Source organism: Mobula birostris, chromosome 7, assembly GCF_030028105.1.
Source record: "Mobula birostris isolate sMobBir1 chromosome 7, sMobBir1.hap1, whole genome shotgun sequence".
NCBI classification, from domain to species: Eukaryota; Metazoa; Chordata; class Chondrichthyes; order Myliobatiformes; family Myliobatidae; genus Mobula; species Mobula birostris.
In genome coordinates this window covers 141,650,040-141,667,344 of record NC_092376.1, presented here as the reverse complement: position 1 = coordinate 141,667,344, position 17,305 = coordinate 141,650,040, and the positions used below count along the sequence as shown (strand labels likewise).

The 17,305-nt window shown below is 39.6% G+C and overlaps 1 protein-coding gene across 8 annotated transcripts in view; it reads right to left on the bottom strand.

Moving 5' to 3' along the window:
• The window catches only part of ankhd1 (ankyrin repeat and KH domain containing 1), a 149,363-nt gene that overhangs the window by 18,310 nt on the left and 113,748 nt on the right, over positions 1–17,305 (bottom strand). For 5 of the 8 annotated variants that reach the window (XM_072263815.1, XM_072263814.1, XM_072263819.1 and 2 more), the window contains 7 exons: positions 11,242–11,337; positions 9,751–9,867; positions 9,235–9,400; positions 8,693–9,143; positions 8,442–8,597; positions 4,405–4,569; positions 473–2,121 (listed from right to left, as the gene is read on the bottom strand). In XM_072263815.1, coding sequence (XP_072119916.1) covers positions 473–2,121; positions 4,405–4,569; positions 8,442–8,597; positions 8,693–9,143; positions 9,235–9,400; positions 9,751–9,867; positions 11,242–11,337 — 2,800 coding nt within the window. The remainder of the gene's footprint in view (positions 1–472; positions 2,122–4,404; positions 4,570–8,441; positions 8,598–8,692; positions 9,144–9,234; positions 9,401–9,750; positions 9,868–11,241; positions 11,338–17,305) is intronic. The other 3 variants (XM_072263817.1, XM_072263816.1, XM_072263821.1) reach the window with 1 other exon arrangement.

Below are 17,305 nucleotides of genomic sequence, written 5' to 3'. Positions count from 1 at the left end.
CAACTTTTGCGAGGAAAGTGATAAATTAATGAACTTTGCAACTAATGGTCCAGTTTTGATATTGTTTAATAATAGCAAGTTATCAAAGACTACAATCAACAGACCATCTGCCGGGTTCTTGTCACCAGCACTATCACTGATCAATTCTTCAATTATTGGGATTATCCTTTCCTGAGCAAGATATTAAGAATCACACAAAATGTAAACAGGTCTATTTCCATGAGGGTTACTGGTGTAGCGTGGGGAATTAGCCCTCGATGATCCTATCTTATCATTGAATTTATGGTACAAGACGTTCAAAGGTGGTGAGGTTGTAAAGCAAATACAACCTAGTTACAGTGTTGGAAACTAATTGGCTAAACATCACAATATTACAATTGTTAGATAATGGAGTTCATAAAAGTTTTAAGTAAGTATCCTCAAAACAAGGATAAAAGAGATAATATATAGGTATATAATTTGTTCATCTCACCTGTTGGGCTTGAAGTCACTCTTTGCGAAGGTGGCCTGAAACCAGGAGCCTTGGAATTATCATGGGGAAGCACTCCATCTAACTGTCCAAGAACAGAACTGCTCATGTAGTTAGAATGTCCACTGAATGTTGGATCTTGAGTTGGCCGTGAAGGCAGTGGACAACTTCCCCATACGTGATTTGCTGACATCTGGGTATTGTCAAAGAAACTGTTGAAAGGGCTGAAGAGTGCTGCTGAGCCAAAATTTGGGGGTAAGGATTTGCTTCCTGGGTTTGCATGAATCTGCGAAACATTCAGCATGCCAAGTGCAGATGAAAGCTGCATAGAAGGTACACCATGCTGCTTCATTGGATCTTGAGTAGAAACCATCGGAACTGGGTTTGGGACAAAAACCGATTGTGGCTCTTGCTGAACCAGGGGATAGAAAGGAGCACCAGGTTGAATTCTGTGAGATACTTGAGGAGAGACTGCAGCTAACTGAGGTAAAGTGTTGTTGGTCTGAACATTAGGGCAAGCTGACATAGTCACAGGGCGAGTAGATGCTAGACTGCTTGGGACCACTAATCCAGGATCTGGATTTGAAATATAAGGCTTCGGCAAAGTGGGTCGAATATCTGAGGAGCTACGGCTTGGAATTTGTGGCAGAATGCTGGGAAGTGATGAGGTTGGTTGTATTCCTATAGCTCCAGAACTACTGCTGATTGAAGAGCTGCTGCAGACATTTGAAAGTGCGCATTGGCTCCCTGCTGGTTGGTCTGCGGTGGTCACCTCTTCCTTTGACGTGGAAGTGGCAAATGATTCATTCTTAGTCAACGATATGGACTGTTGAGAAGGCTGTGGAGCAAGTGGTGGTGGTGGCGGCGGCGGCGGAGTAGGCGGTTGCCCATTGCTCACTGATACAGTTGAACTTGTAGGCAGTGGACAAGAACTGCTCGTCACAGCTGAAGTTACAGTTATCATGGTGTTAGTTTTATTGACCGAGGTGAAAAGTTGTTTTCTAGCCGATGGAGTTGGACTGCTTGTTACACACAGAGACTGGGTAGTGAAAGTTGGAGAACTCACAGCCACAGAAGGTGAGTTGATTGAAGCTGAACTTCCACTCTCAGCATGAGCAGCATTGCCAGCTTGGTTTGTGAGACGAGCCGTATTATGTTTCGGTGAACTATTGGCACTTCCAGGACTTACAGGTCTTACTGGGAATGGACCCCAAGTATTTGGCGATGGAGAGAAGGTTCCTCCAAAATGTGCCATGGGTAATCGTGGGTGCCGAATCTGCTGGATGGTTTGTGCAGCAAGCAAAGCATGTGCTAACTGTGGATGTGAATATGCCAAAGGAAGTGAGACTGAAAATGTAGGACGCATGTTGTTTGATACGATATTTTTACCAGATTTGTTAATGGATTGTAATGATGTGGATGATGGTGTAGCCAGAGAAGATGTTGAAGATGACGACATCATTGAAACTGTTATTCTGTTTCCTGCAGTTGTAGTGCTAGCTGTACTGGTGGCAGCTGTAGACCCCATTCTTGTGTTGGCCATGACACTTTTGATATGATTCCGGGGAATCAAATCCTCGAGTTCCTTTGCAGGATCCTGAATTAATGCATTAATCAGCTGCACTGCATGTCTCGTTGATTCTGTACCTCCTCTGTAAAAAGTAAAAATTAAATCTCATCATAAGAGAGTTTGTTTGAGATTCCTTTGATATTTTGTTTGCAGCTAAATAAGACTCTGAATACTGACCCAATTCATTGGTTAAGAAAGAAAAAAGGGAAAAAAAACAGGAAACTATTGGCCAGTTAGTCTGACCAGTAATTGGAAAATACTGGAATACGTGGAGCTCTTGATGTTCCAGAAGGCATTCAATATGCCATGTAAAAGTTTCCTGTATTGGATTAGAGTGAACATGGTTGGGGTTAATGCAAATTAATTGGAATTAAGGAGTCATTTCTAGTCTGTCAAAACATAACTAATGGGCAAACAGATTAGTGTTAAAACCTAAATATTTATGGTTTACATAACTAATGTGGATGAAGGAATTTAGTGCAAATGTCACATATGCTGATGATACAAAGTGGTTTGCAAATTGTGATGCAGATGGTACAAAGGGATATAGATGGTTTACGTGAGAGGGTAGGTTGGCAAATAAAATTAGGGTAATATCATTTAAGAGGAAATAAGGAGGAATTTCATCTCTGAAAAATGTCAGAGAATCCACTGATCAAGGTTGACCAAAGATTTTGTATCCTGGCTGCCCACATGCTACACCAACCAGTACAATATGGAAAACAAGCAGCAGGCTATCCAAAAGGCCATGAATCTTCATAATTCTTTAATCCAATGAGCTATGGGGGTAGTTACCAAACATATTCAAGGCAGGACAATGGATGTTTTGAGAGCACAGAAGTCACAGGGTATCAAGAAAGAACAGGAAAAATGTTGTTGGGACACAAGTTGGATAAGCCTGACCTTCCTGGATAATGGAGCACCATCCCTATTCTTTGTATTTCATTCTAAATCAAATGAAAATCAATGACGGCCTAATGAACTCACTATGAATGCCCCTTAAACAAAATACCAATATTTAATGGCCTTTAGATCTGAGATTTATTGAGTATGATGCTGACAATAAAAAGAAAAGGTGTAGGCTTTTGTGATCTCAATTATTTTATAATATGACAACTTACGGATCTGGATAAAATAAATTTTCCAGATTCCAAAGTAGTAATTAATGACAGAAGTACCGAAATATCATTTTATGCAATGGAATCAATTTAAAGGAGGCCTAAATGTTTGTCCAGGGGGAAAAATAATCAACATTTGCTATCAAATAATAATCACTACATTAAGTCATCAATCTTGATTTTTGTGAATTAATCTGGTTATTTCTTTCATATCTGGAAAAATTGATTCCATAATTAGTTTTCAGATCCAAACTGTCTACCATGCAATCAATTCCTATATACCTCCCCACCACCACTTCAGCTAAAACTGTTTGAAAGAAACTTAAGACAACTTATTAAACAGAATTCTATTTGAAGAAAGCACACTTTTCAAAACAAGAGGACTTCAATGGGCAAATTTCAGGTACAAGACATTAAGTGATCAAATACAAAAATTCCAGATTTACTGTCTTCAGCAATTTACATGTAATTAAAGTCAAAATTAATACTGACATGTTCATTCAATTTGAGAGTAGTTGACTGAAACTATGAACTTTAAGTATACTTGTTCCAACTGTAATTGACATCTCATGAATTTCCTCAAAATTCTGTAATTATTTGGAAGGACATGTTTCACTTGTAGCCAAAATTGAAATGGATCCAGGAATTATAGAAGCCATTAAAACCTCATTATTGATTTCAGAAAGTACTTCATTATCCATAGTGTTATGAGAATGATGAATCTCAACATGGGATAATTGAGGGACATAGCAGACAGGAATTCAAGGAAAGCATGAGTTAAGAGTTAGAGAAGTCCTTCCTGCAGAAGTACAAGCATGCATCTATTGGACAACTGTGCCCACAATACCCAGTAACATATATATGAACAGAGAGTTCAGATTTGTATCACTTAAATATGAGCCTCCAAACAAAGTAGAAAAATAAGGCTTAATGGTTACAGTGAAAGAAAATAAATTTGGGGACCAGACAATTCCTCACTGGGGAAAAATATGGAAGTATTTAAACTATTTTTAAAGACCTTTGTAGTTTTACTACAAAGATAATTTCTATCAGAGGTTTGTGTATTTAACCGAGTTTCAAGCATTCCAGCTGACTAGGAGCATGAAGAGCAAACAAAGCAAGGAATTTCAGTGATCAACTTAAATGTCATAACATCTTTGCAGGTTTCTACCAGCTTGACCATTGCCACAAGCAAAGAGCCTCATCTTATTTTCAGCTTTCATCAATTTTAGTTAAAGATCCATTACCTTATTGTGATCATTCTTTCTCCATTTTTGTCTTTTTGCTTGTCAACATCAATGTGTGCACCAGTAACATCTTGGATAGCAGTTATATTACATCCCCCTCTTCCCATTATCCTTGATACAACCGATGCAGGCACAGATAATTTCTTTGACCTGGTTAAAGCAACTCTATATAAAAATCATAAAATTCTCAATATATATCATTTCAAGTTTGCATTTTCATATACAATCCCCACCCCCTCCCCCAAAAAGTACATTATATGCTGCAATGTGGCTTTTGTTAACATATCACAAGTAAGCATTCCTCACATATAAACTTTCATGAATATGAGAAAATTACTTTGGTACAGAAGCTTTGTCACTCATTATTCTCGTCTGATGTAATCAGAATCAAAATGTTGTTTTAATCCCAAGTCAGGGAATTGGAAACAAATTTGAAACAACTTTAATGACAACCAGTTGGTTAAAGACCAAGCAGTGAACATAAATCACAACTGCCCTATATGCTAAATACCATGCAATTGTTTAGCCATCAGACAGCATCTCATAATATAACTGCAGGCAAAAAAAACCTTTCAAAAACATACTGGCTTCCAATAACTTTAATTTTAGCTAAAAACAGTAGCCCATCAACAAATCTGATTACATGGCAGGGATGTCAAAATTATACTGCGCGTTCCAGTATTTATTTGTTCCATATGGAAAGAAATTCTTTGCTCCCTTTATGGGATTATGGAAAGTTGAATTTTCAAAAATCTAACAACCTTGTCAAATTAAGTTTTAATTGCAAATTTCAACCATGTTTAAGGAATTGTTGCAATAGTTTTGATTGAACCACCTTACATCAGAGAATGAGGGGAGATTTGATAGATGTATACAAAATTATGAGAGGTAAATGCCAGCAGGTTTTTCCCACTGAGGTTGAGTGAGATTAGAAATAGAGGACCTAAGTTAAGGGTGAAAGGTGAAATATTTAAGAGAAACCTGAAGTGGGCGGGGGACATGATCACTTCAAGGGTGAAGCATGTGTGTATCAAGCTGCAAGGGGAAGAGGTTGATGCGAGTTAGACTGCAGCATTTAAGAGAAATTTGGATAAGTACACGGATGGGAGGGCAATGGTCTAGGCACACTACGATGGGACTAGGCAGAACAACAGTTCAGCATGGACTAGATGGGCTGAAGTGCATTCAATAGACATTTACATAATTGGATTGCAGAATGCAAAAATCTACTTTCAATAGTCATTCCTCAATTTATGAATGTTGTAAAATGTATTTTTGAGGTAAAACTACAAAAACATTGTTTTTGCTTTAATGTAAATGGCATACCACTCTACAAACTTTACTGAAATACCAAAAATATATTGCACCCAATCTTTTAAACATCAAAATTTACCTTAACAAAATATTTCACACAAATACATGCCATTTTTTTTTTAAAATCAAGGAATGGTTAAATCAAGAACTCTCATTGCTCTTGCTCCAGTTACTCTTTCCCCTTAATATAATTAAGACATCTCTTTAGATTCTCCTTGATCTCCTCGGCCAAAACTCACACCCTCTTTGTACCCTTCTGATTTCCTTCTTGAGTATATTCCAACATCCCCTATAATCCTCCAGGGATCCACATGCCTCCTGATTTCCCTTCCCACAGAGCCTCAACATCCCTCATCATCAAAGGTTCCCTGCACCTGTTAGCCTTAACTTAACTCTACTTCTATTGCTTACACCCTTCATATACATGAGTAAAAATCTTTTCGTTATGTCTCAATCTAACTGTACAATGTGCAATTTAGAGTAATTTATAATAAATAGTATGTACAACAGGACAGTCAATGTAACACAGAAATACAGCGTTGGTCCTGGCTTTTACACTGCGGTACCGTTTCCTGGATGGTAGCAGCTGGAACAGTTTGTGGTTGGGGTGACTCGGGTCCCCAGTGATCCTTCATACTCTTTTTACACATCTGTCTTTGTATTATGTCCTGAATAGTGGGAAATTCACAACTACAGATGCGCTGGGCTCTCTGCACCACACTCTGCAGAGTCCTGTAATTAAGGGAGGTACAGTTCCCATACCACGCAGTGATGCAGCCAGTCAGGATGCTCTCAATTGTGCCCCTATTGAAAGTTCTTAAGGATTCGGGGGCCCATACAAAACTTCTTCAACCGTCTGAGGTGAAAGAGGCGCTATTGTGCCTATTTCACCACACAGGCGGTATGAACAGATCATGTGAGATCCCCAGTTATGTTTATGCCAAAGAACTTAAAGCTGTTCACCCTCTCAACCCCAGATCCATTGATGTCTATAGGAATTAGCCTGTCTCCATTCCTCCTGTAGTCCACAACCAGCTCCTTTGTTTTTGTGACATTGAGGGAGAGGTTGTTTTCTTGACACCACTGTGTCAGGGTAATGACTTCTTATCTGTAGGCTGCCTCATTATTATTTGAGATTAGGCCAATCAGTGTAATGTCATAAGCGAATTTAATTAGCAGATTGGAGCTGTGGGTGGCAACACAGTCATGGGTATACAGAGAGTAAAGGTGGGGGTCTAGTAACTCCTTAGTAATCATCAATCTAAAAGAACATGCAGGCCTTGAACTTGTTGTTTCATTTTTAAAAACCTCCCATTTGTTAAATATCCCTTTGCCCACCTATCTAACTGTGATGCCATATACGTCTCTTTCCAAAACTATTTTAAAACTAATGAACTATGGCTGCTGGTTCCAAAGTGCTTTCTGCTGACACCTCAGTCACTTTCTGCAATACAGTGTGTCAAGCTTTACACTTTCCCAAGTAGGGCCTGGTACATATCGTCTGAGGAAACATTCCTAAATATGTTTAACAATATCCACCCTATCGAAGCCCGAAGCACCATGGCAGTTCCATTGAACCTCCAGATAAAATGCCCCAATATGAGGGCAAAAAGAGCGTGGAGCTTAGTGATGATGGTGCAAAACGGAACTCCTTTGCTTGCATCTTCGGAAACAGCTTTATTTCTATCTTTGATATGTTTTTTTTTTCCTTTCAAGGTTCTTTTGAAGACCATGACCTAGAGTTACACCCTGATTTTGGTTCTTTGTGGCAATGGGACCCGCTCTCAGGACCTCACAACTGGCCACTTTTCCATAACCCAAGGACACGGCCTAGAAGACTAGTGTACCTTCAGGGTGCCGGATTTTCATGCTCTGGTGGCGGGCTGATTCAAGGCTGTGCCGCCGACTGATGCGTTGCGGGAGAACAAGACTGGAAGCAGTGGGCTTGCCGCTGGCTGTGCAGGGGAGGGGGGAGCGCTTTTGGGTTCTGACATTTAACTGTCATTCATTCTTTGGGGCACGCCTCTGTTTTTGTGGATGTTTGCAAAGAAAAGAATTTCAGGATGTATATTGTACACATTTCTCTGATATTAAATGTACCTATTGTAACCTATTGATACAGCAAGCCTATTTCTGTGCAATTTTCCGCAATTTCCCTCCACATGTTCCTTAAATAACATCTTGCTTGTTTTTTATGCTATGCACAGGCTAGGTTAATATCCTAATTCATTCAAAGGCATTCATTCTTCTTTCCCTCCCCCACCCCCCAACTGTAAGTAAGGCTGTTTAGACATCAAAATTTTTCAGAGAAATACATTTCCAATTCCATCTCAATAAAGCTAAGTAGAAGATGACTGAATAATAGATACATTACTCCTCTTATGAAGTTTTTTTTTCAATACTTGTTGACTATTTAGCACAGAATTCTGTTTACCGGAATAAAAACTGACGAGGCTAATGTTGCACTTATTTCCCCAGGGATATCAGTAAAGGTCTGACTAGTGAGAAGAATTGGTTTTGGTTGATTATTTTCAAATTTCAAAAAACAATGGATTAAATGCCACATTCTCAAACAAAAATATTACATTTTGACCAAAACACACCAATGTCAGAAGAATTAAGCAAACTTAGTTCCTCTGAGTGTCACTTCAATGGAAAGGAAAGCAAGATTTTAATCTTACAAGCATATTTACATATAGATATAATTAATGATTTATAGTTACCTTCGTACAACTTCCTTCCAGCCATCTTCCCTCTTTTGACCTCGCTTTGGACTTGTTAAATTTATCTTTCCATTCGGGGAGGACAATGGCAGTGAAGCGGACTTGTGAGTTGTAGATAAGGAGTTGGAATTCATTTCACTGGCGCCATCATGCAATCTAGAAATAAAACATTTCACAAAAAGGAGAAAATGCCAAAAGTAATGCTACTATTTTGAGAATGAACCAATGTCAACATCCAATATTTATCTCACCTTGCATGATTTGGGGTTTCTGAGAAGGAAGCGTTAGGCTTTTCACTTCTTGTAGGATATAACTTCTGCTCACTGAAGTTGTGGAAATCAGCAATTACATTGAGCTCTTGGCTTTTACCACCACTACTGCACTCACTATTGCAGTCTGTACTGTCAACGTTATCAGAATCACTGTTCCCTCCTGCACCACCACCTCTCGGTTCTCCATTTATTTTATTTTTATCTGCCTTCTGTTGGGCTATAGACATGTGCTGATCTTCTAGAATTATTTGCACACTCTGAGAGGAATCCTTAGTTTTGTTTTTCTTGTTCTTCCTGTTAGTACTTGGTGTTGTTACTACATTAGCTCTCTTTTTCCCATAAGCACTAGTAAAGGTGGCTGAAGTTGCAGAAATACCAATGGTTGTAGTTGTAGTTGCACTGGGTGGTTCAATAGGCACAACTTCTTCATCTGTGAAGAAATCGGGAACAGGTCAGTTCAATCTTTAAATCAAAAGGCTGAACAAATATTTCCCTTACACATATTTATCAAAATAACTTGCCTTCAAATCTATCCTTTTCAGGAGTTTGCTGTTTTTCTGAACTCTCCTTAACTCTGGCCTCTTCTTCTTCCTGCTTCCGCTTTTGTTCTTCTTTCTTCTTCTTCCTTTTTTCCTTTCGTTTTTCCCTTTTTGCAGCAAGAGCTAATTTTCGGCTTTCTTCTCTTGACTATAATGATATTAACATTTGAATCAATCAATAAAACAAATAGGATCAATCATTTTCAAAAGCTGTTGCAAGAAGGAAATTATCTGTGGGGGCACATTGAAATTTTCAAATCAATTTTAAACCAAGATACCATGTGGATACAGAAGCATGTATATAAGGCATGAAGAAAATTACATGAGGAAATAATGGCTTGACTTTACCAAAATGCAACAAGGAGGATAATCTACTAACTTTAAATAAATTAACCCAGGACAATGATGGCCCAGCAATATTTAAATTCACAAGTTTAAAATAGGCACCATGGTAAAATTTTTAGACATCTATCACAATTATTCAGAATGATCTCCCACCTTCTCCAGGTCTAGCTCCTTCAGCAGAATGCTTGCATTCTTGTTTGCTTCAGCAGCTTGCTGGTCCTTTGCTTTAACTATTGTTTCCATGCATTGGTGGCATTTCTTAAGCAGCTCCTACAACAATAGTAATCAGTTTAACAGCTTTTAAAGCTTAAGATTGAGTAGCTGCACGTGTAGATTATACAATAGATGGAAAATGAAGAAGGTTGAAAATCTCTTGACATTCATTTATCTACAAAGCATAGTCTTGCACTGGAAAAATGTTCAATGAGATTCTTTGTAGGAACAGATATCATCAACTGAACTTACTCTCATCTTCATTCCAACAGTGTGCCTTAAATTACACACCAGCATCTTACTATAATTTGTATTGCTTAATCAACAAGAGGGGTGATGTAAAGTTTCAAAGCAATTATTAAAGGGCAAAGGAAGGCAGAAGATTTAAAAGAATAATTCCAGTACAAAGCAAATGTAGGTCAGCAGGTTTGCAGGATTAGGCAAGCACGTCTTGGATACATTCATGGGTACATAAAATCTTTTTGACTTCAACACATTACTCTGCAGTCTTTAACATGGATAATCACAGCATTCTCTAATGTATTTCTATTGTCAAGCTCAGTAGAATTGTGTGCGTTTGGTTCCATTTCAGTTATGACATCAAAATATCAGTGCATTTGTAACATCTGCCAAGATACCCAAAAATCTATCTTCTGCTCTCTCACAGATGCATTTTGTTCTCAGACATTACAATCTCAGTTCAGATTGTGTGTGTATACTGATACCTACACACATACTTCAGACTCTCAATGTTTTGTTTTCTTTAATTTGCAATGGGGTTCAACAGCATCTAGCCAATGACTGTCAAGGTGGCAGCCCTGTCATCTTCACTAAGAGTCCACATGAACAAAAAGGTAGAAAGCATGCCCGCCTACTCTGACAGCTTCAGTTGCAGATAACCCAGCAGATAAAATATAAAAAGTAAGCAGGCAGTTTTTCTGATAAAGAGGACATGGATTCAAGAGCCGAGTTTAGGGTCAAATTGTAAAGGGTTTGTAAAGAATGTACCAGGGTGAAAGTATTTGGTTTTGTCATAGACATATGGTGGTAGCTTCTGTCTTCCCAACTCGGGTGGAAGCTCTTCATCACGAAATGCAAACTATAAAAACACTGGTTCAGGGAAATTGTGCATGTATCAGGATAAATGTGAAAGCTGAACCTAGGAAAATAGAATGCATAGAGGAGGAAGAGTGAAAGATCCTCTTTGGGCAGCTTCACATATTATATAAATTACAAACTACCATTGATGATGCTAGAATAAAAATGGAACAAAAGTCAATTATTCAGCTTAGGAATAACAGCACCATCATTCATGCTAATGACTGCGGAGATTCTGGAGAAATAATGTGCCCAAATCAACATTAAATTGAAATCTAGAGACAAAAATCCACTTGTACACACTCGACTCTCTTGCAGTAGGAATGCACTCACCTTGTCAGTTATTGTTGCTATGTATCTCATGCACTCAATATCAGATGGAAATTGATTCACTTCCTTTACCAAATACTGCACAACTTTTACATGACCCTGGGGGTAAACATAGTAAGAAGCCACTATTAAATTTAAACTGTTAAATAACCTTAAGAATGGGATTACAACAATGTGTTCATAAAAAAAATTATAAGCTTACTGATCAGATCATCCTAGTGTTGTGAAACAAACCAAATCACTTTAAACTCCTAAACTGCAGGGTAGTAATCTTTGGATTACTGCATGTACCACACACAAGTGAGGGCAAGAACAGGATGATTTAGCAGATTAGATTAGATTAGATTCAACTTTATTGTCATTGTGCCGAGTACAGATACAAAGCCCATGAAATGCAATTAGCATCTGACCAGAAGTGCAAAAGAATATTATTTACAAAATTACTGCGAACAAGAAGTGCTACAGCACACAAATATAAAAGTACTGAGACGGTACAATATGGGTGCAATACGGTTTAGCAGGGTCACAGCCTCAGGGAAGAAGCTCTTCCTGAGCCTGCTGGTGTGGGAGAGGAGGCTCCTGTAGCACCTACCAGATGGGAGGAGAGTAAAAAGTCCATGGTTAGAATGATGCGTGGCTGAAGAACTGGTGCAGGCGCAGGGCTTCAGATTTCTGGATTTTGGGATCTCGTCTTGGGAAGGTATGATCTATAGAAAAAGGACGGGTTTCACCTGAACCTGAAGGGAACCAACATCCTTGTGGGCAGTTTGCTAGAGCTGTTGGGGAGGGTTTAATGTATTCGCATTCACGTCAGGCAGTGAATTCCAGACATGCATGACTCAGGGCAACAAACTTATCCCTCACACCCCCTCTCACCTTCAACACATGCACTCTGGTACTAGACATTTCAACCTTGGGAGACAGATACTCTCTGTCCATTCTATCTATGCCTCTCATAATCTTGTAAACCTCCTCCAGATCTCCCCTCAGCCTCCAGCGCTTGAGAGAAAACAACCCGTTTATCCAGCCTCTCGTGATAGCACATGCCCTCTAAACCAGACAGCATCCTCGTAAACCTCTTTTGCATCCTCTCCAAAGCCTCAACATCATTCCTATAGAGGGATGACCAGAACTGTAAGCAATACTCCAGATGTGGCCTAACCAGAACTTTATAAAGTTGCAGCACAACCTCTTGTCTTTTGAACTCAATGCCTCAACAAATAGAAGCATTCTATAAGCCTCTTAACCACCTTACTGACCTGTGTGGCCACCCTCAAGGAGCTATGAACTTGGATACCAAGATCTATCTGCTCTGCAACACTGTTAAGGATCTTCCCCTTAATAGTGTACGTACTGCCTACTTACATTTGCCCTACCAAGGTGCAACACTTCACATTTATCTGGGTTAAACTCCTTCTACCATTTCTCAGCTCATATTAGCAACTGATCTATACAGTGCTGTATTCTTTACCAGTCTTCTACATTATTATCCACAGCTTCACCAATCTTGGCATCATCCACAAATTTACTAACCCACCCATCTGCATTTTCATTCAGTTCAATTATATACTTCACAAACAGCAGAGGTCCCAGTGCAGGTCCTTGTGGAACTCTACTGATTACATATCTCCAGCTTGAATAAGTCCTCAATCACTAACTTATATGTTCTCTATGCAAAAGCCAGTTCTGAATCCAAACCGCCAACTCACCATGGACCCATGCACCTTAATCTTCTGGATTAGCCTTCCATAAGGGACTTTATCAAATGCCTTACTAAAATCCATGTAGGGAATATCCACTGCCCCACAAGCATCAATCTTTCACGTCACCTCGTCAAAAAACTCAAATCAAATTGGTAAGGCATGACCTGCTACACAAAAAGCCATGCTGGTTCTCCCAAATTAGGCCATGGGTTTCCAAATGCTCATATATCCTATCCCTTGGAATTTTTTCCAGCAATTTCCCTACAATAGACTCACCAGTCTATAGTTCCCAGGATTTTCCCTTGTTCCCTCCTGAAATAGAGGTACAACATTAACCACCCGCCAGTCCTCTGGGACCTCACCTATGGCTAGAGAGGACATGAAGATACTGGTCACAGGCCTAGCAATCTCATCTCTTGCCTCCTTCAATAACCTGTGGTAAATCCCATCAGGTCCTTGGGATTTATCTACTTTATTACTCATTAGGGGTCCCAACACTTCCTCCTCCTTGACCCTTAAACACCCTAACGTATTTTGTATACTCAGCACTGATCTCATGGACCTTCATATTTTTTTCCTTGGTAAATGCTGAAGCAAGGTACTCATTAAGTACCTTACTCACATTCTCTGCATCCAAACAAATGTCCCCCCCCACCCCCCCATATCCTGAGTGGTCCTACCCTCTCCCTAGTTATCCTCTTGCTTTTTATGTATGTCTAGAATGCCTTGTGATTCACCTTAATCCCACTTACCAAGGACTTTCATGACTCCTCCAGGCTTTCCCAATTCCTTTCTTTACTGCTTTTCTGGCCTCTTTATACTCATATGCTTCATTCAATCCTAACTTCAAAAGCTTTACATACTTTTACTTTCTCTTCTTGACTACATTCATCATTTCTCTGGACAACCAGGGTTCTCTCATCTTTCTATCCCCATCCTTCCTTCCACATGAACATATCTGTCCTGTACTCAGTAATTGATCTTTAAACACCTTCCACATGTCTGATGTGGAGTTGCCAGAAAAACAGGTGTTCCCAATTAACACTTCGTAGTTCCTGCCTAATGTCCTCAGAATTTTCTCTACTCCAATTTAAAACTCTTCAAGGACCGTACCTATCCTTATCTATAGCTATCCTGGAAGTTGTGGTCACTGTTTCCTAACTGTTCACCCACTGAAAAGTCAGTCAATATGGCCAACTTCATTATCCAACACCGGATCCAGTTATGGCACCTCCTCTCTTTGGACCGTCCACATATTTATGTAAGAAACTCGCCTGGATACATTTAAGAAATTCTGCCCCATTTAAACCCCTTACACCAAGATGGCTGCAGTTCATAATAGGGAAGTTGAAATTCCCTCTGACAACAACCCTATTATTTTACACACTTTCTTAATCTGATTACATACCGGTTTCTCAATGTCCCAGTGGCTGTTAGGGGTCTGTAGTATAATCTCATCAATGTGATTGCACCCTTCCTATTCCTGAGTTCCACCCAAATGAACTTGTGTCTGACCCATCAGTTATAACTCCCCCAGTGCAGCTGTGATACCTCCTCCTCTACTTTTTCTAAAACTTCAAAAACCTGGAATGCTAATCACCCATTCCTGCCCCTCTCTCAAACAAGTTTCAGTATTGGCTACAACATCGTAGCTCCAACTACTGATTCATGCTCTAAGTTCATCACCCTCGCCCATAATACTCCTAGCATTGCAATATACATACTTCAAACCATCCATCAAATCATACCTGTTATTTTAATTTTGCCTTTCATTACTTCCCCTGGCATCTACTTTCTGGTCCGATCTTTCCCTTGCTGACCTGGGGCTGCAGTTCCCAGCCCCTGCAAAACTAGTTCAAACTCCCCAAAGTAGCATCAGACCAGCTGGGTACCTGGTCAAGCACTGAAGACCGGTGCTGATCAACTGCTGGAATGTTCACTGAGAACTTTAACCTCCCGCTTTGGCAATCTGAGGTACGCATCTGCTTCAAGCAGGCTTCAACTATACCAGTATCCAAAAGCGGAATGTGGTAACCTGCTTCAACAACTTTCATCCAGTAGCATTTGAGGTTGGTGATTAAACACATCAACTCCTGCCTCCAATTTGCCTACCATAACAGGTCAACAGCCGATGCCACTTGGTTGGCTTTTCACTCAACCCTGGAACATTTGGATAGTGAAGATGCATACATCAGGATAATCTTCAGCGACTCCAGTTCTGCAATCAATACTATCACCTTCTCAAAAGTAATCAATAAGCTGCAAGACTTGGGCCTCAATATTTCTTTGTGCAACTGGATCCTTGATTTCCTTACTTGGATTGAGATTTGCAACACCCCCTCCACAATTTATCAGCACAGGTGCACCACAAGGCTGTGTGTGTGCTTAGCCCGCTGCTCTTCTCACTTTACACTTATGACTGCATGGCTAAGCACAGCTCCAATGCCATGTTTAAGTTTGCTAACAACATTACTGCGTTGCCAGAATGAAAAGTGGTGACAAATCAGTTCAAAGTAAAATTTATAATCAGAGTACATACATGTCACCATACACAACTGAGATTCTTTTTCTGCAGGCATACTTAGCAAATCTATAGGACAGTAACTGCAAACATACGGAATTGTGAACAAACTGTGCAAATGCAGATATAAATAAATAGCAGTAAAAAAGTGTGAAATAACAATATAACAGAGTTCTTAAATGAGTGTAGCTATCCCCTTTTGTTCAAGAGCTTTATGTTTGTGGTGGTAGTAACTGTTCTTGAACATGGTGATGCGAGTCCTGAGGCATCTGTACCTTTTACCTGACGGCAGCAACGAGAAAAGAGCATGGCCTGGGTGGTGAGGATCTTTGATGATGGATGCTGCTTTTCTACAGCAACGTTTCATGTAGATGTGTTCAATGGTTAGTAGGGTTTTACCCGTGATGTACTGGGTCAAATTCATTACCTTCTGTAGGATTTTCTGCTCAGAGGCATTGGTGTTCTCATGCCAGGCCATAATGCAGCCAGTCAGCACACTTACCACATCACAGCTATAGAAGTTTGCCAAGGTTTTCGATGACATGCTGAACCTCCGCAGACTCCTGTGGAATAGAGGTGCTGACGTGCTTTCTTCACAATAATATTTATATGATGGGTTGAGGACAGGTCCTCTGAGATTATGACACCCAGGAACTTAAAGGAATTTAAAATCAACATATAGGAGATTAAAAATCTGGCTGAATGGTGCCACAAAAACAACCTTTCACTCAATGTCAGCAAAACCATAGATCTGATCATTGACAACAGGAGGAGGAAACCAGGAGGTCCATGAGCCACTCCTCATCGGGGTATCAGAGGTGGAGAAGGTCAGCAACTTTAATTTCCTCAGCACAATTTCTTCAGAGGATCTGTCTTGGGTACAGCCCACAAGTACGATTACAAAGGCAGCATTTCTGCTTTTTTTTATATATAAAGAAGTTTGCGAAGATTTAGCATATCATCTAAAACTTTCTCAAACTTCTTTAGATACAAGATGGAGAGTATACTGACAGGTTGCATCACAGCCTGGCATGGAATCACCAATTTCCTTGAATGGAAATACCTACAAAAAGGAATGGATACAGCCCGGTTCTTCACAGGTTAAGCCCTCCCCATCATTGAGCACATCTACAAGGAGTGTTGCTGGAAAGCGGCATCCATCAAGGCCCTCACCACCCAGGATGTGCTCTCTTCTCTCTGTTGCTATCAGGGCACCTCAGGTCCCACACGATCAGATTCAGGACCAGTTATTACCTCTCAACCATCTGGCTCTTGAACAAGAGGGGAAAACTCTGCTTACTCCAACACTGAACTGATACCTCAACCTATGGACTCACTTCAAGGACTCAATCTCATTCTTGATATTTATTGCTTATTTTAATTATTATTATGTATTTTCCTTTTTGTATTTGCAGTTTCCTGTCTTTTGCACATTGGTTGTTTGTCCATTTTTGTTGTGTGCAGTTTTTCATGTTTCTTTGTATTTGCTCTGAATGTCCACCAGAAAATTAGTCTCAGAATAGCATATGAAGTATACAGTATGTACTTTGATAATAAATTTACTTTGAATTTTGAACACTCAATTTACATAAAAAGGCATATACAACAAGATTTAGGAACTCTGAAACACTGAAAATGCCTCGTGTGGAAGAGGAATTTTATGGTTTAAAAGTGCAGATTTCTCCATGTGGTCATCTTTAGAGGAAAAATAAAGATTTTAAGGATCAGAATATACTTAAACCACAATCTATTTTTTTTCCCTAGAGTCATGATCAGTTTCCATATGAGAATAAAGTCATAGCTTGACTACAATGATCTCTAACAGGAATAGTGGCATCCACCT